The 24,012-nt window shown below is 39.4% G+C and overlaps 1 protein-coding gene across 3 annotated transcripts in view; it reads left to right on the top strand.

Annotated features, from left to right (window-relative positions):
* Positions 1-24,012, top strand: part of Tmtc1 (transmembrane O-mannosyltransferase targeting cadherins 1) — a 253,495-nt gene that overhangs the window by 199,195 nt on the left and 30,288 nt on the right. For all 3 annotated transcript variants that reach the window (XM_074083024.1, XM_020179962.2, XM_020179959.2), the window contains one exon: positions 19,193-19,301. In XM_074083024.1, coding sequence (XP_073939125.1) covers positions 19,193-19,301 — 109 coding nt within the window. The remainder of the gene's footprint in view (positions 1-19,192; positions 19,302-24,012) is intronic.

The raw sequence follows: 24,012 nt of genomic DNA on the forward strand, positions 1-24,012 counted from the left end.
AAATTTGACAACTGAGAATGAAGAAGTGCACAACTGTGGTAAGAAAAAGTTCCATTTTAGTTTTACTAGGAAGCTCCCTTTAAAAAGAGTAATACAAAAAAGATGTGAGGAAATGAGTTCTAGTTATCACAGATAACTAGACACAGGTCAATACGATGTTTTTATTTTACTATAATACTTTTTTGAGTACTATTTCTTTTTGTGAAGTGCTAGGGACTTTTGTTTTAAGTCTTTGTATGTCCTATTTACAGCCTAAATAATTTAATGGCTAGATAAAATCCTATCAGTATTTTCTGGAGTATCTGGATTCTAAAGTACTGGTTTTATTTATTTATTTGTAGTACTGAGGCTTGAACTCAGGGCCTACACCTTGAGCCATTCCAACAGTTCTTTTTTGTGAAGGGTTTTTTCGAGATAGGGTCTTGTGAACTATGCCTGGGCTGGCTTCGAACTGCGATCCTTCTGATCTCTTGCCTTCGAGTAGCTAGGATTATAGCTGTGAGCCACCAGTGCCTGGCCTAAAGTATTGATTTTAAAAATGACATCTATATGTGTATTTTCCAGTGAAGCCAAATACACCGTCTTGCCTACATAATGATTCTGTTATCAGGAACACTATCCTGGAGATACTGTGTAGGGTTGTGCTAACTATGGCTCTGCTTAAACATGATAACAGGGGTACTTTTCAGACCATCTTCTTAGATCTGAGCAAAAGATGGTGTATTTGCACTTCATATCTAATCACTGCAAACATCTTTAATTAGTATATATGGGTTAAAAGTATAAGAAAGTGTTTTTCAGAGCATAGAAATGATTGCTTTTCATAGTAGAGAGGTTATTAAGTAACCAACAGAAGGTTTTTCCTCTTTCCAGTGAAATCAATTCTTAATTGTTCAAATCAATATCTGTATTAGACTGCATAGGTAAAGGCTTTTTTGGAATGATATTCTCCCAGTGAGTCTTTATTTTTTTATTTTCTTTTTAATTTTTATTTTATTCATATGTGCATACAATGTTTGGGCCATTTCTCCCCCTTTCCCACCACCCCTCCCTTACCCCCCCAACTTAGCGGGGTGCTCCTTCCCTTACCCCCACTTACCCCTCGCTACCAGGCAGAAACTGTTCTGCCTTTATCTCTAACTTGGTTCAAGAGAGAGTATAAGCAGTAATAGGAAGGACCAAGGGTTTTTGCTAGTTGAGATAAGGATAGTTATACAGGGAGTTGACTCGCATTGATTTCCTGTGCATGTGTGTTACCTTCTAAGTTAATTCTTCTCGAACTAACCTTTTCTCTAGTTCCTGGTCCCCTTCTCTTGTTGGCCTCAGTTGCTTTAAAGTATCTGCTTTAGTTTCTCTGTGTTGAGGGCAACAAATGCTATCTAGTTTTTTGGGTGTCTTACCTATCCTCATACCTCCCTTGTGTGTTCTCACTTTATCATGTGATCAAAGTCCAATCCCCTTGTTGTGTTTGCCCTTGATCTAATGTCTGCATATGAGGGAGAACATATGATTTTGGGTCTTTTAGGCCAGGCTAACCTCACTCAGAATTATGTTCTCCAATTCCATCCATTTACCTGGGAATGATAACATTTCATTCTTCTTCATGACTGCATAAAATTCCATAGTGTATAAATGCCACATTTTCTTAATCCATTCGTCAGTGGTGGGGCATCTTGGCTGTTTCCATAACTTGGCTTTGTGAATAGTGCCGCAATAAACATGGGTGTGCAGGTGCCTCTGGAGTAACCTGTGTCACAGTTTTTTGGGTATATCCCCAAGAGTGGTATTGCTGGGTCATATGGCAGATCAATGTTTAGCTTTTTAAGTAGCCTCCAAATTTTTTTCCAGAGTGGTTGTACTAGTTTACATTCCCACCAACAGTGTAAGACGGTTCCTTTTTCCCCACATCCTCGCCAACACCTGTTGTTGGTGGTGTTGCTAATGATGGCTATTCTAACAGGGGTGAGGTAGAATCTTAGTGTGGTTTTAATTTGCATTTCCTTTATTGCTAGAGATGGTGAGTATTTTTCATGAGTTTTTTTGGCCATTTGAATTTCTTCTTTTGAGAAAGTTCTGTTTAGTTCACTTGCCCATTTCTTTATTGGTTCATTTGGGAAATTTCTGTTATTATTTTGTTTTATATATTATGCATTCCCTTCGCTTGCACCTCTTCTACTTCTTAGATGCCCATGATTCTCAAGTTTGGTCTTTTGATGGAGTCAGTGAGTTCTTGCATTTTCTTTTCACAGGTCTTGAGTTGTTTAACTAATAGTTCTTCAGTTTTTCCTTTAATTACCATTTCATCTTCAAGTTCTGAGATTCTGTCTTCTGCTTGTTCTAGTCTGCTGGATTGGCCTTTTTGCATTTCTGTTTTGTTTTGCATTTCTGTTTTATTCTTTTTTCGGAGGTCTTCTATATCCTGAGTCATTTCCTCTTTAATGTTGTCTATTTTCATCCTGACTTCATTTGTCTCTTTATTCATCGTTTTCTCTGTTTCACTTTGATGTTTATACAGTGCTTCTATGGTTTCTTTTATTTCTTCTTGTGCTTTCTCAAATTCTCTATTTTTGTTGTCTTGGAATTTCTTGAGTGTCTCCTGTTCATTTTGATTGACCATATATAGTATCATCTCTATAAAATTCTCATTGATTACTTGGAGCATTTTATCTTTCAGATTATTTTTGTGGGCTTCATTGAGTTGTTTGGCATAGTTTATCTTTGTTTTGTTGGAGTCTGGATCTGAGTATATGTTTTCTTCAGGAGCCCTCTTGGTTTCTCTGTTTACCGTGGAGTGAGGATGCTATGCAAGGGCTGGTGGTGTGGTGATGTTGGAGTTTTACCTCTTCTGGGTGGTTTTTCCTGTAAGGTGTAGCTCCAGCATTTGTCTAAGATTTTACTTTAGGAAGCACGCTTTCTGCTTCCTCCCTTAGTTGCCATCTTGGAATCTCCAAGAATATAAGAATTATTAAATAGCTGAATCAATTTAGGAATGATCCTCTGTTCTTGATGATGCTGCTGTGCCTGGGGGTCGCCTGGCCCAGTGAGTCTTTAAAGTGAATAGGGAAGAAGCGGAAACAGAGGTCCTGAGAGGTTAAGTGCTATGTACAAAGCACTTTTATCTACCTTCTGCTGTTTCATGTCAGTCTGTTACAACATAGGGCAAAGCAGCTGTATCTCAGCATCTGTCAGTCTTAGAACCCAATAGATTAAAATAACGTTAATAGCTTACATTTGTGTAATACTTTTCAGTTTACAGATAAGTTCTAGAGACATAGCCATTATTTAATCCTTAACACAACCTATGGTGAAAGGTATTACCATCATCATCCTCATCTCACAGGTGAGGAAGCCAAAGACTCCTCCAGAGACTGCTAGGACCTGATCCTGCCCACCCAAGACTTTCCATTATCTGTGCTGCCTTAATAGCTCTCAACCCAAAAGTTAAATAACATTAAACTATTTGATGGCATGTGATTGCCTTTTGGGAGAAAAGACTTCCCCTATTGTGTCTTTTTAAGGAAATAGTAAAATTGGTTTATATAACTCTAGGCTTTTCCACTTACCTTAAAATACCTCTGAGCCAGTAGGAATGGGTCAAAAGCAAGAAAAGGACAAAAATATTTAAAATGTGATGTGACTTGATCTCTCTTAATAGTTAGGCCTCTCTTTCTGTTGTCAGTTAGCTTTTAAGTTATTGCACTTCACTTTAAAATTGTACTTTTTTGGTATATAAAACTTCATGCTTATTCTAAGAACCCAAATGATCTCTTTAGATATGATATGAGCAGTTTCAGATTTGCTGACCCCTGAGAGAAAAGAACTGTTATTATTCCTACTCTGTAAATTGTTTCAGGAAAAGTCAGCATAGCTGTCTACCTCAGTCCTTGTGTCTGGAGAGAAAAAAATTCAGGCAAGATGCAAAAAATGCAGTGAAAGTGATATTAAAATTTATTAGGGTAGAAATGCATTTTCAAGAGACTGACAGTGGTCCATCTCTAGAGCGAGAATGAGGATGACAATTAGTTTTACACTGATACCAGTTTTTATTGAGGTGAAAGGGGCTTGGAGCATTAAATCTCTTCCTAGAACCAACCCAGAGGCTGAAGTCATGGTTAAGGCCAGGAGGCTATGATAGGCCTACAGATTTACAAAGTACAAAATGTTACTAGGTCCACCTGCTCTCTAGGATATGTTTTATAGGCCTGAGTCTTTGTTTTGTTAAGTAAAGACCTATTGTTTCAGGAACTGATGTTGACCTACATTAGGGTGAGTGACTCACAACATCATGTTATCCCATGACCTCAGTGAGAGATTTTGATCTTAACAGCAGCTGTTAAATGTTTTTCTCTAAGCAACTATAAGAATCCTACATTTTAGGTTCTTTGCATATCCCCATCACTTATAGCTAACTGCTACCTAACATAAAATGAGGACATTGCCTAGTAAGTGGGAGGTCCCAACTACTACCAAAAACAATAAGTAAATGAAAATTAATGAGGACACTATGATCTGGACAAGGTAAACAATGTGCTGAAGTTCCTTCACAGGCAATAGAAGACCCGAGAATGGAACCTATGATCTGTCTGATAGAGTAATCCCCCACCCTTATGGTGACACTCTCCTGCCTCCACATGGCCCACCTCATAGCTAGCGGGTAGCCTAGAGCAGCTAGAGCAGGAGAAATAAAATGAGAGCCATGCATGTAATTTGAAATTTTCAGGAAGTCATATTTTAAAGCATAAAAAAGAGAAATGAATTTTAATGATATAGTTAGCTTAGTTCCAATATATCAAAATTATTATTTTAACATGTAATTAGTATTTTAAAGAAATTTTTAAATTTTATCTTAAAAATTTTAAATATTAATTAGATGATATGTATTCTTTTTAATACTAAATCTGTGAAAGCTAATAAATATTTTATGCATGTACAGCTCATCTCAGACGAGGTATATTTCAAGTATGCAGTAGTCACATATGCCTAGTGGCTACTTTATTAGACAGCACAAATATTTATTAATAACCTTGACTTTGAGGGAAACCTAAGTCTTTGTCCAGACCAGAAGGTTTAAATAAGATGTGATCCTGTCAGAGAATCTTTACAGGCTCACAGCAACTCAAATGAATTCTTGGAACTATGTGACAGACAGCTTTAGACTTAGTCACACAAGGGGACTTCACTGAGTGTAATGCAAATATATTTGCATTACAAATATATTTGTAATTGGACTCTTTCATGCCATTTCACGGGACTGTGGAGTTCATATATCGTGATTCTCGGCAGCACATTTATAGTGTGAGAGATTGATAAGAAACTGCTTCCTGGGCAGGCATTCTTAATTTATATTAATTATTGTTGGCTTTTCTTGGAACCTAAAATGTCAAAGAAAAGAAAGAAAAGGAAAAGAACAAAAGAAAGAACATAAGCAAGATTAGCATAAAGTTTATCAGTGAAGAGAGCTCAAGAGGACATAATGGAATATTTAAATTTAGGGCATGGGAAATGCATTTCTGTGAGTGCTTGGTTAAAATAGTTGCTGTTGTTTGTTACTAAAATGGAATATGAAAAGAACTTGTTACAGAATCAAGTCATACCTCCCTATTGCCACAACTACCTTACCTTTACTTGTAGGACACCCGTGAAATAGGTTCAAAGAAAATGGAATGGAATGTTCAATAATTGAACGATATAGATCAATTTGATAATAGAATTCCTTTTATTTTCTTTAATCAGATGTACTAGATCACAAAAAGAATGGTAATCATTATTTTATAATAGATTTAAATGTTTGGGATATATTTCTGCATAACCTTGTCATCATCACATGCTCTTTCATAAAAAGGAAGTGTATACATTCAAAATAGTAGTTCTCACCTCTGCTTGCTTTTTTTTTCCTTTATTGGGTTTTGAACTCAGGGCCTCACACTTGTTAGGCAGGAACTCTACCACTTGAGCCACATACCCATCCCTTTTTGCTGTCGTTATTTTTCAAATAGGATCTCACTTTTTCCCTGAGCCACCTCAGACCATGACCCTCCTACCTATGCCCCCTGCACAGCTGAGATCACAGGTGTGTAACACCATACCTAGTTTATTGATTGAGATGGAGGTCTCACTGACTTTTTGCTTGTGCTAGTCTCAAATCATAATCCTGAACCACCTTCCAAAATGGGATTACAGGTGTGAGCCACCATGCGTGGCCTCCTTCTTTCCTTTCTAGCTGCAGCCCTAGAGAGCACAAAAAGCCACTCTAATGGATAAAGAAGTATGTTTCAATACCCTTACTACACATTAGTGTGTCAATTGTGAGTGGATGACTTCCTCATCCTGCTCTTAGACTGAAATACTACTCCCCACCTCCATTCCCATGGTGACCTATAAGTAGTTAGGTTACTTCCCACTTCACTTATCTGTAGTCACTTTCTCCCCCCACACATACACACAATCTTTGCCTAACTCATACCTATCTGTCTCCAGATCTCCTTATCCTAGCTTTTTAAAGCCCAGTTCAGCATCTCATAACACCATCTCCATCCTCACAACATTTTACACATCTCCCATCACCACCAGGGACTTGAGCAGCAGGGCAATTACCTTCCACTGCTCACCTACCTGTGCTGCCATCTCTAGTAAGTTCAGTACTTATGTCAACCACCCACTTTCTTTACTTCCCTCTCTGGAGTCATCACATGTCTGCTCTAGTAGGGGCATTCACCAGCATGGTCGTGCCATTGACTTCCTAATTATGTGAACCTTTTCATTCTCTGGTACCTTTGACCTTCTTTGACCTTAGTTTCTTACCTCTTCTCACCTTTGCTCTCTGCTATTCTCTTACTGCTCCTGACCCTTTGAGGGAGCTATGGTTAGGAACTGCCACCTCTTAGCTCTTCTCTGTGCTCAGTTGCTTTCTATCCTGGACCTTCTGTGAACGGGTTCTTTTCCTTCTACTCCCTCATTCCTGCTGGCCTGATCAGCACTGCTGTTGGAATTTCTGTTCTCTGATTTTTATGTTTGCAGTTTATAATCTTACCTTTCATATACCTGATCCATGTTAGTAATGTGCGTGATGTGAACTTAAATACTTTGACACCTTGACTATGGTATACTTGCCCGACCAGGCCAGCATTAGATCCCTGTTGCCTGTATTTTGCTTTCCCTACACCAGATTTCTCAACTGTTTTTCATTATTAGCTCTCCTCATAAGGAAACTTTTTAGACATTTTTCCTAATCATCCTCTGTCCAGTTAAACACAGTAGAGTAAGCTTTACTAGGTAAAGTTGAGCTTTGGGAGACCACAGTTGGTTGTAATGCCTAAGGTGATTTTCACTACTGCCTCCCACCCTAAGAAGCAGTGTTTTCCTCTGTGGAAATGTGTGCCCTCAAGCATCATCCAATCTGTCAGTTGCTGGAGGAGAAGAACACAAATCTGTGTTGAAGGTGATGCTTGCAAAATCTGAAAAGAGCATGATAAAAAACAAAAACCAAGAGCAGAGGTTAAGAGTTGTTGGAGATTCATCCCTGTAAGACTTTTGTGATGTCTCATTTTCCTTATGCTTCATCCTTCTTTCCCCTCCTTAGTGCTCTGTGAGCAAAACCAGAAGATGATGTTACCCTACTTTTACTAAGAATAGTCAAGTCGTTCAAGGTGAATTATTACACTTTCTCTGCTCCTGATCTCAAAATCTTTTGCCCACAGAAAAGCAAATGTCTTCTTTGTTTTATTTTCCATGAAAAAAGAATTATCTTGCCTCCTTTTAGTGTGTTTATGGATTTTTAAAAAATATTAAGACATAATTAGCATGCAATAAAATGACTGAAGTATTCAGTGTGATGAGTTTTGACAGAGTCATATATTCTTGTAATTACCCCCAAAATAACCTGGATTATTCCATTACCCCAGAGAGACCCTCATACCTCTTTTCTAGTAAACCTCTCCTCCCGCAAGGTAATCTCTGCTCTAATTTTTTGTTCACCATGAATTAGTATGGCCTGTTTCAGAACTTCTTTCGTAGGTGACTGTTTAATGTATCCTCTTTGGCATCTGCATAGTTTCACTTAGCATAGGCTTTTGAGATTTACCCATTTTGTTGCATTACTTTTTTATCTCCAAGTATTCCACTGTAATAATATGCTGTTAGATTTTTATCCATATTCTTGTAGATGGATACTTGGTTTGTTTATATTGTGAGTAAGTCTGTTGTGAGTATTCATGTTCCTTTCTGTGTACCTTCAGTTTTCTTGGGAAAATCCATAGGAGAATTTTGAGTAAATATTTCATTGATATCTTAAGAAATTACCAAACGGATCTCTAAAGTACGTATAGCATTTTTATTCCATCAGAAATAGTGAGAGGTTTCCTTTGCTCCATGTCCTTATTAATACTTGAGGGTGTTTGTCTTTTTTAATTTTAGCTATTAATAGCCATTACTGTAAAATCCTCATGTGTTCTTATTTTTGTTTCTTTCTTCTCTCTCACCCACTATCATGGGGTCTCTGTTAGCTCTACACATTCTTTCCACTCCAGAAACTTCCACATGCCCCAGGTTCCTCTAAGGAATCTCTCTCTTTGGAGCTACTCCCTCTGTGGAGTTAGTTCTTCTCCTAACTAATCAGGTTGGCAAGAGGAGTGGTTCACATTGGTGCTTCTCCTTCCTCTTGGCCTGGTTATACAGCTGTCTGGTGGGGCTGCTCTCCAGTCTTACTCTCTTAATTTGTCTGACATGAAGAATATGATATGGTCGACCCCCTGCTGCTTTTGAAGCTCTGTATTTTATTGCATTATTTTGGTCTTCTATATCCATATATTCTCTGTTTTTCTTCCTTCCTCCCTATAAATTTAAGAACACCTGAGAAACTTACTGAATGTCCATTGCATACGTACACATACTTCAAACGTCTCACCACTAGAACTTTCCATAAACCTGCCACAGTCCTCCTCATTTTCCACTGTTCTTCCATCCTTTGTAAACCCAGAGGGCAGCTAGACAGACCACTTGTCAATAGTTGAGAAATACTAACTGGCCAAACTACATTTACCGAGACTGTTTGTAAGGTTTTAAAATTAGAACTTTAGTTACTAAGGTTTTAAAGTTAGACATGACACTCGTGGTCAGTGTCTGTCCGAAACTCATTTATCTGGGAAATGATAAGAATGTTTGTCTACTACCCATGATTTGGGAGTTATTTGTTTATAAACAGAGTGCTAATTGTTAAAACATTTTTTAATTTCTCCCCCACCACAACTGTACTCAATCATACCATGATTACTTTCAAGTTGAATTTGAATAGTTTCAAACCCATAATGTGGTTTGCAAGGAAAGTACCCTTTCCTCAATCTTCTTGCTCTGATGGCTGCCATAAACACTGCTGAGGGCAGAAGACAGGTCTACACAGGAAGCACTGCAGGGGAGAGCAAGCTTTATGGAGCCCTTGGTTTTGCTTGCATTCTCTTGAAGGAATTAGAATGTCATTGTTTTCTTTCCCTATATAAATATTTCTAGCAGAAGATAACTTAAACAGGCCAGACTGCTTTGTCAAGTACAAGAGTTTTCAGGAGTCTGTCCTGCAAATCATCCCTCTCCCTGCAAGTTCCTCCTCTTTCCTGGTCTCATTTGCAATGCTGTAGAATGACCTCCAGTGACTGGAGAGATGGATTAAAGAAGAAGTGATTTAATTAAGGTATGAGACTAGCTGTTATAGATGTGAATAAGTGTTGGAAATTCCTTTTTGCACACATTGTTTTACTTTAGAGTGACAAGCACCTCAATTTTTTAATCTTAAGCCCCATAGTTCAACTTTGCCCTTTCACAGAAACAAAACCCAATGTGTAGATTGTTGGAGATGATCAAAAGGCTTTGAAGTCTAAAAATGCTCTATGTAAGTCAAGAAGAGAAGCCAGGACAGAAAAAATAATGTGCACATGCTTTGTGCTCCCTCGGCCCACACCTGCCTGTGGTCCATATGGTCATCCCAGGAAAAACATGGGCAGGTGATGCTGCCTTTATGGCTATGCCATAAAGGTGACTCTGTACCTACTCTGCCAACTTGCCTATTTCTCCCTTCGGCACACAGGGCCCAGTCTCCCTAGCCATGCATTCCCATGCCATGCCCTGTCTTCTGGGCAGCACTGCGGGGCTCTCTGCCATTAACCTTCCTGCCACCATCCCCCTCCAAGTGCAAGGGACGACAGTAACTGACACTTGAATGGTGGCTAACATGACACTTCCAAAGGTCTCAAGATCCTGGCCACCTAGGCCAGCTGGAGGACAGACATCATGCTCTGTCATAAGCAGGGAGTTGGTTAGGAGAGGGACACCTGCCAATAAACTGTTAAGAGGACCTCTAAAGCCAGAGCTTTCTGCTGCGTTGTTGTTCCTGGTGCACTCTGCTCAGGACTAGTAACCAGTAAAGCCTGGTGGGTTCTAATCTCAGCTCTGAGTGTTTGTGTGTGACTTGGGAGGATAACTTTATCTCGCTGTTCAGCTAGAAAATAGACATAATACTAGTGACTATGTCCTTCGTATGTATCAAATATGATAATGCCTATAAACACTTAATATAAGACCTGGCACCCAATCCACATGAAATACTGCTTAGCTGTTATTATTTTTACCCCAAAAATAATTACTCACATCCCATTTGAAGCTCAGCTTCTTGGTGTAAAATTAACAATGAATCAGAGTCAATCAGTGCATTTCTACCTGTGCAGTCAAATAGCTCTAGGCAATAGCTCTTAGAGACTCAGATTCATTCTCTTTAAAATAAGAGATAGAATCAGGTAGCCCCACAGAGACCTCAAGAGAACCTGCAGCTTTAACTGTGACCACAGGCTTCTAGTCTCCTAACTTAAGTAGAGGACCAAAGAAGAGCTTGCAAAATCACTTTTCTCTTCAGAGGCTGGATTTGTGCTGAAACAGCACCCACCCTGCCGAGAAACCAGCTAGGCAAAAATTCTGGGTGGGAATCTGGCTGGCGTAGGGGAGGAGCAAGGGGAGCTAACGTTTCTGACACTGCTGAGCACACTGCCCATGTGTGTGTATTCTGCCATTACAGGGACTGCACATGTCACAGATTCAGCTCTGAGGCTCCTAGAGGTGAAGCACCTTAACCTCACATTCAGCTGAGGAGGCAGAGCTAAGTTCTGAAGAGCTCAGTCTGAGCCTCAAGCCACTGTGGGGTAAATGAGCCCCCTTTTCTGCTAGTTCCCCATAAGGGTGCCTGTTTTTTATGCTTTTCTTCAAATCCCAAAAGGGCTTAGCATATATATTTACATGTGCTTAGAAACAATGGTGGCTTCGGACTAGTTTTGCCCTTTGAAGTGATGCCGCCTTGGGACCAGTTTGGAGCTTGGAAGGGATGCTGGCTTGGAGGGAGTTTCCCCTAGATCCTCAATACACTGGGCGGAGAACCAACTCCTCACATGCAGGGGCAGGACCACAGTGGCGCAGGCATCCTTCTGCCCAGGTGCAAAGCAATGACCTCATCAAGCTAATGATAAAGACATCATAAGCTGTTCCAAAGCAGTAAAGGAAGAGACTCAGGACTAGCATTCCTGGGGACCCATTCTATGCCAGCCCGTGTGAGGTCTTTATCAATCCCATCCCCATGTCTGCTGCTCTGTGTCTACTCGCTTTCCAGATTTGGGGATGGGGTATAAGGGTTGTAGGAGGGAAGAAGAGACCTGCTCCCTGACTTTTCCTAGAGTGAGTATAATTGTGAATTGAAACAAATTCTTTTTTCATTCTGCACCATCACATAACACAAGTTTATCCTCCAGGCTTGTGTCTTACTTCTGTAAAACATAAAGCAGGAAAATCAGGGTGAACCACAGCAAGTTACATGCCATTTGTCCATTGCATTGTGCAAGACGTGCTCAGCAAACTTATACACAGGCTACACAGAGTGTATCCACATTTTCTTCTCTTTCCATATGGGAAAGGTAGTAGAGCCATAGAAAACACGTGCTTTGAAAAGATCATCTCTGTCAGACATGTACAGTTTGACTCTCACAATTCAGTTCTTTGGAAAAACTATTAAAAGTGTAAAGTGTCTGCCAAAAAAAAAATCAGTCTTTTTTGTTTACGAGAGACATCATTTTTTTGGATCCAATAACAACACACCCCAACAACCAAACACCCCAACTAAGAACAGTAATTAAGAGGGCTGCCCAGCCCTCAGGTTCACGCTGTGGTTAATGGGAAGTTTTATTGCAGTAGATCCAAGTACATTGCCAAACCCATCTACTTCTGTAACGGCATTTCCTAAATTCTCCCCAAATGTCAATACTTTTTAAAGCAAGCATCTGCTTTCAGTTTAAATGAATGTGTTGTGAGATTTTAGACAGGAATCCAAAAAGGTTTCTAAATTGACAAACTTAACAGGTCTTTAATTACTAAAAGAAAATGTGGCAAAGCTGTATTTGCTTTTGCTAAATATCTGTCATTGAGCTAGAGCCAGAAAAGTGAGATGATGTGAATGTTTTTACTTAACACATGGGAAAACAGCCCCACTGTTATATAACCAAAGGGAAAATTCCCTGTGAAATCACAAATGTTTAATGGCGAAATTTGCACATTTTGAACGAGATCTAATTTTTATTTAATGTTTCTCTTATGAAATCAGTGATGAAGATGTTACAAGTCCCAGGAACCCATTCTCAGGATTTTTGCCTGTTGGAAGTTCCTGGGGAAATTTAAGAGTGGAGTTTTGCTTCAAAATAATAGAAGGCGTTTATGTATGTTATGATGCTTATATGAATGGTGCAGAAGCTGAGACGTCTACACACAGACAGCATCTACAATAGAGCCTCTGTGTGAGAGGCTCTCCAGCTACAGTTCCCCCTTATTGCCCTCTACCTACTCCCATCAGAAGTCCCTCTTTTGAGGCAAATCAACCAGTCACTGCCTCATTGCAGTGTCATAGGGAAGGAAGTCTTCTTTCTCCCTTTTTAGCTTCATATTGACCAGGCAAATTCACATATATGGCAGGGCAGAGTTTCTGAAGCACAGGCAAAAGACCACCCTCAACAGAATCACTCATGGGGCTCATTAGGAATAATGGTTCTTGGGCCACATGCAAGGCCTACTAATGCTTCAAAGGCCTGGGATTCTGCATTTTACCAAACATCTGGGGATATTTAAGCAGTAAAATTTCAGAAGTGTTTATCTAAGGGAGAAGTGAAAACAGAATATTTTGGAGGATTATCATTCATCATTCAGTGACTGTTTAGTAGATAAGGACCTTCATGGGCTGTTGCCTAATCCTGGAGCAATTTTCCTCTTAGCCACTTTCTCACCTCTGCAGAGTTTCCTGATAGTTCAGTCAGTGCCAGTTGAGCCTGTAACAGAGGCTCAGAGAGTCCTTATTGTCACATGAGTTTCCGAAGGGATTCTCAATGTGCCTTTTTGTGAATCCGAGTTCAAAGCATACCCATGGCATACACTGAGGTTTGGCTTGGTTTATTTGTTTATCGGTTGTGGCCTAGTTAATTCAGGCCTCCTAAAAAAATACAATTCAGAGAAACAACCTGTGAACTTAATAATCCATATCACATGCTTGGTTTCTTCAAAGGGAAATGTTTTAAAAATATTTTCCCTCTTTTGAATTGACCTGTCAATTCGGTCTAACTGGCTAGCCAGGTAGTCCTACATAGATGAGGCTTTTATATCAATAAAAGGCTTCTGATTTCTCTAAACTACCTATTAGAGAGCCAAAACAAAAGCATTAGGAAGTGTTAATGCTATCTTACATTGGCCCAGGGGTGATCTGTACAATCCAAGCACATAGGTAATTCCCATTATTAAGAAATTTCATGCTGTCTACTGGAAATTTTCTGCCTCTCTTGTAATTCCCACCTCTTTTCACATGGAAACAACTGCTTAAACCTTTCTTTTCTGGGAAGTTTTCTGGCGTGGCTGAAGAAGAGATGAAAAATGTTCCTGGTTCCTTCTTGCAGTCACCCCCAAAGTGTGCCGACTCCCTGCTCTATGTGGCTCTCATGTCAGCCTAGTGGATTCTGATCACCAGCACTGAGGCCTCCTCTCCTCCGTGTTTGCCTGAGAAGGAGACTTGGGGTAATGACTCCCTTTGTCACTGGTGGTATTTTGCATTTAATGTAATCCTAATAATTTAGGTATGATGATTACCATATTAAAATCTGTTGTGGTACCAAAGGGCAAGATGATGGTACTGCCAACATGACCATGCGGATGCAACCAGAACCCAAAAGGCACTACCTTGGGAATAGTGATTACATCCCCTGTGATTTTGAGAATTTGCCTCACCAGATCATTGTGTTTTGATTTGCTTGAGGAAACAAGCATAGGTATTTCTTACCAATTTTTAATCACAGCTTTACTGATGTTATAGTAAACTATAACCATCTCATCTCATAGCATATTTCCACAACCAATGTATCAGTTTTATGATAAAAGCAATACTTTTAATTGGTTATTAAAAATCAAATTGAAGTAGCTAAATATTTAAAGTGTCTGAGTGAGAATAAAACCAGACACACAGATTTATTATTAATAGTGGTGATATAAATTTAACTTTTTAGCCAGGTGGAAAGTAAATATTTGTTGGTGAAATAGACTAAAATATTTTTTAAACAGAGTTTAATTCAGGTGAAAATTTCTACAGCCCTAGCAATAAAATAGGGGAGAAAATTTTAACCAGGAAAAAGAAATGTAACAAGCAAAATCATTCATGTTCTCTTTCCTTTGCAGAAAATAGCTTTCTTTATTCCAGTTGCTTGGCCTAATTTACACAGTAAATAAAATACTCCCCCCCAAAAAAACCCTGTTGTAGTAACAGAGAGGAAAAAAAACTACTCTGATGTCTAATCAAAGTTTCTTGTCTATAGTTTGAAATGTGGAAGTATATTACTTATAAAAGAATTTCAAAAACATCATTTTCTCCCGGATTTAAAAAAAAATAAGAAGAGGAGATAGTTATCTATGTGCAATTTTAGAAACTTCAAATGAATTAACAAAAGTCAAAATATATATATCACATCTACCATAAGCTGACGTATAGCTGACATGGGAAGGTCAGATTATTGCTGAAGGAAATAGTAAGTGGTAGAAGTAGGGTAGAACCAGTCTGGTTTTTGAGTTTGTGCTTTTAGCTACCATGTAGAGGTCAGGTCAGTTAAGCTGCTTCACTGGGCCCAATAGCTACTGAGTGTTCAATAAATGGACACTAACTTACGATCTGCTTGTGATTCCTAGTCAGGCTTGGGAAGCTGCAGCCTTCCAAATGGTCCATTCCATAAGGTTTAAACAGCTGTAGAAACAGATGCAAAATTGGTAATTCTGTTGTCCCCCTCTGTCAAATTTTATTACAACACAAGGAAACTTATTTAAGATTTACAAAGATCTAGAAATAAAGAAAATAATACATTTTAAATTTAAATTTATTTGAATTCCCAAATTCAAAGTGTTCCAAAATCTAAAACTTTTTGAGCAATGCTTGAAAATTTAAGATTTTGAAGCATTTTAAGGTTCAGATTTAGGAATGCTTGACCTGTATGGATATATATGAAGATACACATACACATACATGCATATACATTAACATTTTTTCCAGTTGTGTTACATATTTAGGAGCTATGGGCAGGGAATTGTGCTCTGAGCTAAGCAAGTCAGGGAAGGCTTCACGGGGAGCCTGAAGTTGAGTGGGGAGGAGGGCAAGAGCCTCTGTGAGGGGCCAAAATAAGAATGCCAAGCTGTGAGGCCCAAGACCTTGGCTAGTCTTTTTTCTTAGGACCAAGGCAAAACATGGAGTCTCTCTGAGTCTCACTTTCTACTACTGTAATCAAGGAGGTTGGACTTATCCATAATTCTCAAATCTGAATGACAGCTATATTCATGGAGAGAGCTTCCTACTCAGACATCCAACCTCAGAACACAAAGGCCTTTTCCAGCACCCCAGGTGATTTTAAGGTGCAGTAGAGAATCACCTCAGTGGAGGAGGTGATCTGTTAGATTCTGCAGAATAGATGCCCATAGCCACTCAGGCTGGCTGAATAATGGGTCCCTCGGTGTAAATAGTCTTAGACTGAGTCTATCTGTAGGCAGTTGAGTATTAATTAAGATTTTTATGTAAGGGAATATGTTAAAAGCAGTGCTTTCAAAAATATCTCTCAATTCTATGTCATAAAAGGAAAAGAAAGAGGAACTAGAAGACGTATGAACTAAGAGTGTGAACTCAGATGTCAACAAGCAAAACCGTCTGGACTTTAGAAATCCAATAAAATTATATGAATCTTGCCCCCGATTTAAACATGGGATGATTATCAGAGGAACATGTGCCCTAACGTGAATATGAAAGGGGGTGTTACTAAATCAGGTGCAAATTAAAATTAAGCTTAGTTTTCACTTGGAAATCATATTACTATATAACCAAGGAAGGTTCTACTTAGATACCATGAATTATTGTGTTTACATTATACATATTCCTTAAACTTCTATCAAGCAGTGCCTGAGAGATTATAAAAGAAACATTCTCTCTTATGCCTCTCCTTTTCAGAACAAGAGAATTATTTAACAATTGTTTGGGCTTTCTTGGAAATGCATTGTATGGCTGGGCATGTAGCTCAGTGCTAGAGCACTTGCCTAGCATCCTCAGTGCCCTAGGGTCAATCACCATTAATCACCAGTACTGAGAGAGAAGCTAAACAAACCAACAAAAAAGCACTGTAAAGTATCTGCCAAAATCTGACCTCTTGTGCCTAGTGATTCTCACAGTTTCCCATGCAGAACCGGAATTATTCCAGAGTTCTAGGCCAACAGGGAATGTCCTCTCTGCTCAAATCTTTGCAATTTATAAACTCATATTCTAAGCCAATCACATAATGAGATGTTTTCCTTAAAGACTGTCAGTCTCTCAAGGGATTTTTTGAGTTGCCATTTTGCACAAGGAATCCCTTTGAATAGCTTTGATGGCACTTGTCCCTTGTGACACATGAACATTAAAGGACAGGCTCAAGAGTTTACATTCATAGACTGTTAAGTGATAATCTTGTGGAGTTCATACACAAAAGGTCTAAATTTCCAATCTAACTGATGTGAGTCAACAAATGAAAACCATTAAGTCATTCTTATCAAATTGCTGTGTTTTTCCCCTCTGCTGATTTTGAATAATATCCAACTAAACAATGTCTGGTGGGACTTAATTTTCAGCCTTAATTTCCTAAGTCTGTATCATCCTTTGGGCTCTAGAAGGATTTCTAAATTAATGTTAGTAAAGATTTATGAAATCGTTAGAGGAACAGTTCTTTCTGCTAACCATAAAATCAATGGTCAGATTATCAGGTTTAAAAACTTTACTTTCATTTAAAAATATACACCAGTGGAGGAATTACTTCAAGATATGTTAGAGTAGAAACCCAAGTGTTTGTAAGATAATGGGCTTCCATGAAGTCTTACAGGCACTTTTAAAAATTTCATTGACTGAATGAATCAACAGGAAAGCTGTAATGCAAATTTATTAGAACCATGCAACTTTGAAGCCACATCCCAAGGAGGACACAGTTAAGGGCGCAGGTGTTAGACACCCTGTTTTCAAAGACAGGACAGTGCATTCAGAGGCGCCCATTAGGAGTTAACTAGACCTCAATAAGGAGAAGACAGTGTGGACAGCCACCTCCTAATGATAAATGTTTACCAAATTAAATCAAATCCAATGTCTGTGTTGGAATCATGACTTTTTTTCTACCCAACTCCGTGTTGGGAAACTCCCTTCTAGATGAAATTGACTAAGCTGTTTCTGGTACTTACGAATTCAAGCTGTGGAATCAGTGGTAGTTTTCCCTCTACATAACTTCATCCTGCAGACCTGGTCCTGCACCTGGACCTGTAGAGGGATTGTAGCCCAGCTGCTCTCATCTGCTTTTGATTAAGTCATGGAGCAGTTCTGACAAGCAGACTACCTGGGAGTCTTTTGGAAATGCAGGGTCTGACTCAGTAGACAAGATTCTACATTTATAGCAAGCTTCCAGGTGATGTTGATGATACTGGTCCACGAGTCACACTGAGAGCGGCATGCTCTGTGGAATAGGCTTCCAGATAGTTAAAATAGCAGTGGCAGTTCAATGGAAGAACAATCAGGACACTAATTGTGTAACATAGCTGCATTACTTGACTTTTCTGAATCTGGATATTTTCATCAGAAAAATGAGTATATTATTAGGACAATAACACCTACCCCATGGAGTTGTTGTGAGAATTAAAAATGTTATGTGAAAATTTATAAGAACATATGGTACACAGCTCTATATTGGTAACTGGTAAAGATGGAGACCATTGGACCATGTGCTCTCTATAGTTCAAGGGCTTCTATTCATTCTACTTTTTTTTTTTGCTACTGATAATGTCTAGTACTTAACAAGAGATCAGTACTTATGGAATTGTATTAGTAGCAAAATTACCACTGCCAAGAGAACATTTTCAGCTTCAAAGGTATTGAAATCAGGATAATGAACAATGTTCCTCCATAGTTCTATCAGGAAAGGGAACTTTTGCCCAAGAAATATTAACTACAAACTTTCAGGCCCCAACTCCTCCTTAAGCTGAAGTACAAACACTGGGAGAAGACCAAAAAACAAAAGGCAAAACCAGCCCAGCTTTCAATAAAAATGTGAGGAGAAAAGAGCTCATTTTTCTTTGCCAGCTAGTGGTCACAGCATTTTCTAATTTCATAAATTGTGTCTGAAATTTTTCTCACCTAAGCAAAGATTAATATGACAACTTGGCCTGGCTTATCTTGGGTCAGTGACTCAGCCATCATTCAGAACTTGGCCTGTGTGGTACACTCGACATGGACTAAAATTAGCTTCCATGTCAGTGTAGACTGGCTCCACGCCACCCAGTTAATGCCCCCCAAATTGCTTCTTTGAGGGCCAGCATTTCTTGTTTACAAACTTGTAAACTCTCAAGAATTGTATAGCAGGAAAATGAAGGTAGAAAAACCAGTGAATAATCAGCAGAAGCACCTCCATCTTCATATCTCTTCTCAGTGAGAAGTCAGAGACCAGAACACACTATCAGCCCCTAGTTTAATTCATGTGCAATAAAATCCAGAATGCATTGGCTAAATTTTTGCTGAAAGAGATGAGATTTTAAAGTCTAGTCATAGGATTTAAACAAAGTGTTCATGAAAAATGTTCTTTTCCCTCATTATTATTTACAGGTCCCAGGAGAAAAAAGAAGAAGCCATCACCCTACTGAAGGACTCCATTAAATATGGCCCAGAGTTTGCAGATGCATATTCAAGCTTAGCTTCCTTACTAGCTGAACAGGTAATTGAGTCCATGTCATTTCACACAGTATTTTTTTAAATGTTACAGATGATTATATAAATGATGTCACACAGATTTTTGCACTAATGATTGATAAGCTCATATTGAGCACCTAATCTCCATGTGGGTTTTCTCCTTGTCACATGTCTGAAACCTCATTTTCTCTATTGTCTGTGAAGTGTAGGTGGCCCTTGGACAAAGAGGGTGTGCTATGGGCCACTGATAGATTCTCTGTCGCCTGAGAACAAGGTCTGTCAAGAATGCAGGATCTCTGCTGTTTCTATTGCCATTTACTTGTCATGTTTTTCTGGGGAATTGCTGATAGACCAAGGTCTGTGAACTTGATATGGAACCAATTACTGACAACCTCATAGATCCTTCGTCTTGATACCTATGAGAAAATAACAGGCTGGTAGGATGGGCTCCTGAGAGAGCATTTCTCACAGCACCAGGCAGAGGTGTGTTTTGATCCCTTCCTCCTTTTCATTTGTTTGAATGATTCGATACCAATTTTCAGTGTCTTGGATATGTGCCCTTGGGATGGGGAAGTAGATACAGGTTACCTTTTTAAGTTGGTAACATAGTCTTGTTGACACATGTAAGTGCCCTAGATGCACAGTAGATTCTGTATCACACAACCACCAGATTGTCTTTAAAATCAAACTGCACATATGTGCAAGATGCTTACAGCATGCTCTCAGCCTAGATGCGAGGAAGATTTCACACTGTCAGTCAGCTTCTGAAGGGACAATTTGCATTCCAAAATTTTTCAAAGTTCCAACAGGTAGCAAAATTAGGACATTCTATGAATATTTAAATGACAGAAATTATAAACCTAGTTTTCTTACCTTAACTCAGTTGTCACTCAGTGACTCAGTGTCTGCAGAGGAAAGCTGCCAGAACCTGCCTCGGATCCCAAAATCTGTAGATACTCAAGACTCAGTTTAAAATGGAGTAGGATTGGCATAAAACCTGTGCACAGACCAGTTACTTACAATAGCTAATGCAATGTAAATGCTTTGCAAATAGCTGTTACACGGTATTGTGTCGGGAATAAAGACAAAACAATTCAGCACTGATGCCATTTTTTCTAAATATTTTTGTCCTGCAATTGACTGAATCTACAGGTGGAAACCCACAGGTGCAGGCCCACCTGTGTCCTCCATGCAGCATAGCTGGGCCTGTCTGTGGTGGATGATTACCCTGCATGTCTTATAACAGTGTATAAGCCAAGATGACCTTGGTCCCATTGCCTGGTGTTTGTTGGAGGTCCTCAGCTGCCTTTGGCTTGTGTGAAAGCAGTCGCAGGAGGGATTTTTGAAGAAAACTTCACCCCGTCCATCAGCATCCCTTTTCTCACCTTACCCTGGCTTCTTCATTTCCTGGAGCCCTGCACCCTTCTCTGCCTGGCTGGTTCTATTGACATTACTCAGGTGAACCAAGTACACTAAGGACCTCCATACCCGCTGCCTACCATACTTCTCTCTCAGATAGCACATAGTCTCCTTCCTCATGTGGGGCCACTTTCTGCCCACATGGTACCATATCGCAAGATCTTCTGTGATGACCTTCTGTAAATAATAGCGCCCTTCCACATCCCACCACATCCCTTCTCACCTTGTCCTGGGTTATGTATTTCCCATAGTATTTATCACATCTAACATTCACTTTCTCATTTATGATCTTTAGCTCCATGGGAATGGCTGTGTTTTACTCCTGGCAGTATTCCCATGCCTGTCACATTACATGTGATCAATAGATTTTTGTTGAATGAATAAATGAATCAATATGAATTGAAGAACATGTGGTTCCCCAGTCTGGTTCACATTCTGAATTTTACTCTTGTGGTACAAGTGGGCATGTGAGACGCTGATTTGTGCCCCACACGATGATCTGGTCCGACCCCAAGGACCAGCACACAGGCCAGTCATGGGAACTTACTCATATAGCCTGACCACCAACCAGGGGGTGGAGGCCACCGCCTGTGACATCATTCAGTGACTTCTTTATGGGGTGAGGGAGAAATTCTCTCTTATTTCATGTTAGGAGAGGCCAGGCTCCCTTCAATTACAACATTGTTTTATTTTTAACCTAGTGCACGAGAATCTTGTAATTGCTAGAAAGGTTTCCATCCCCATCTCACTTCTACTTACCGCCAGTCAACACCCATCTGGCCTGTGTCGCCTGCTCTTCTCTGTGCTGCTTCCCTCCTGGGTTGGTCTTTTTTTTCAGTGATTCATTTCATTCAGCTTATGTTCTATATTTTTGAAAGCTGCCTCAGTTTATTCATGAAATAACGAGGTGCAAGTGAGTAAGAAGGCGTTGCATGAACAGTCCCCAGTTCAGGTCTTCTTTCCTGTTCACTGGGACAGGCAGAAAACACTCACCTGCTCTCCTTAGGAAAACTGCTGTGCTGTCATTTTTACAGATACCAGTGACAAATCAGCAAATTTGGGGAGAGCTCTTTACAGATGGAAATGTAGTTGGCATCTTTTCAGGCACTTCCATCTTTCGGCAGCACACCTCTCCTCTCCTTCTAAATCCTCCCCTGCTTCAGAAAGAATTCAACTTTTTCTTTCCGCAGCCTTTCTTCTCCCTGCCCACTTCATGGTGAGCAAAGATTGCTGTTTATATGTGCCCACATCAAAATACAAGCTAATCACATCGTCTTGTTTCTTGAATGAATACTTTGCCTTAAAATCGAAACCTTGTGTTGAATTTTAGCATTTCAGGTCTGTCTCCCACTGTGACTACAAGTTCCTTTAAGGAAACCAGGATCTTCTTCACAGGCCTCTGTGTCTGATGTGTAACACCTGTCACTGTGTGCTCAGACACTCACACAGTGTCTCTTCACTTAATGTCAAGAAATTGATAGCACTGGACATTGAACTTCTAGATCTCACTTCATAGTAACCAACAGCTTAGGCTCAGGCAAGGCATCCATCACCTCTCTGGGCCTCAGTTTTCAAATCTGAAAATTGACAAATATTCTATTTTTTTTTTTTTGTTACACTGGGGTTTGAACTCAGAGCCTTATGCTTGGTAGGCAAGCACTCTACAACTGAGCCATACCCCCAGTTCTTTTTGCTCTTAGGTTATTTTTCAGATAGGGTATCACATTTGTGCCTCAGGAGCCTTAGCCCTCAGTTCTCCTACCTATGGCTCCCCTGTAGCTGGGATTATAGGGAATCATACTTGCTCTGTTTATTTAGATGGGATCTCACTTAACTTTTTGCTTAGGGTGGCCTCAAACCATGATTCTCCCTATCTCCATCTCACAAGTATCTGGGATGACAAGTGTGAGCTTCTGGCACGTGGCTGAAAATTGATAAATATTCTGAATTGACTTCATGTATTTAATGGCCCTAACATTTAAAAATAGCATGAGCTGTCTTCTTGAACATCAACTAAGTGCTAATGAATATTTTAATGAGTAACTTAAGGCTCCACTGTAATAAGTACTGTTGTTTGTATACAAAGAATTAATATGTTGATATTACGAAAAATAGTTTGCCTTAGTGAATGTCCCAAAGTTTCAGTTGTATTCCTTTTTGCTGTTTTGTAATTTGTTTTTGTTTTTTGGAGACCAGGTCTCACTATGCACATCAGGCTGGCCTTGAACTCCCATTTCTCCTGCCTATTTCTCCTGCCTGACCCTCCAAGTACAGGGATTATAGAAATGTACCATCATACCTGGCCAGTTGTCTTCCTCTTCTGAATCAATGAATTCTAAGTTCATGAACAGTTATTACTTTAAAAATTATCCAGATGTTTAGTGATCTTGAAATTTACTTCAGTCCATCCTTTGGGATCTTTGCATTCCTTCTTCTTATTAACAAATTTTATAGCAGGTGGATTTTTTTTTTAATAATGAAAATCAAAGATAGTTTTCAGGTGGAAGCTTAAAAGGACAACATATATACTTTTTTCTCCATTATGTTTAAGCAGTGTCAGGTGGCTTATTTAAAACCAATTTGTTGATAAACAATAATTTGTGTGAACCACAATGTTAAATTGATATAAAGTTACTGCATTTCACATGGTGGAAGTTTAAATAATTGTCAAGCAAAATTCATACTAAGACAGTGAGCTTTCTCAAATACAGAAATGACATCTTTTGGCATTCTTTCCTACTCTAGATGTGAGATCCAGGAATCTGATTGAGAGATTGGAGGGTTCTTTTTTGTTTGTTTTTGTTCCTTTTGGATGATTGACTTTAGCATGAAAGAGACAGCAGCTGCCGGCCATAATCCAGTACTGTCTTCCCTTCTCTGACTTTCCACCTCTTGTCTTCATGCCTCAGATTCTTCAGGAATGACACAGTGCTTCAAATGCACACACACACACAGAGGAGCTGTCAGAGGGAAATCTGCCTCACTTAACATTGTCTGGTAGCAAAGGAAGTCATTTGTTAGTGGCATCACATCACACAGCAGCCTGTATCTCACAATCCAGAGAACAAGGAAGCAGTAATCACAGAGCTTGGTCCCTCTGCAGCAGAATTGTAATACCAGCCCCTTCCTGGGCAGGACATCCAGTGCCACCGTCTGCCCCATGCACAGCCCATGCTTACTGTGATGTGGACTAATCTAATGCTAAACAGCGAACAAAAATAAATCGCTGAATTAAAATCACCATTTCTCCAGGTAACTTTTCAGAACCTGTGTGCAAGGATTTAATTTCAAGTTCTTCATATCAGCCTGAAATGTCT

The sequence above is a fragment of the Castor canadensis genome, chromosome 8, assembly GCF_047511655.1.
Source record: "Castor canadensis chromosome 8, mCasCan1.hap1v2, whole genome shotgun sequence".
NCBI classification, from domain to species: domain Eukaryota; kingdom Metazoa; phylum Chordata; class Mammalia; order Rodentia; family Castoridae; genus Castor; species Castor canadensis.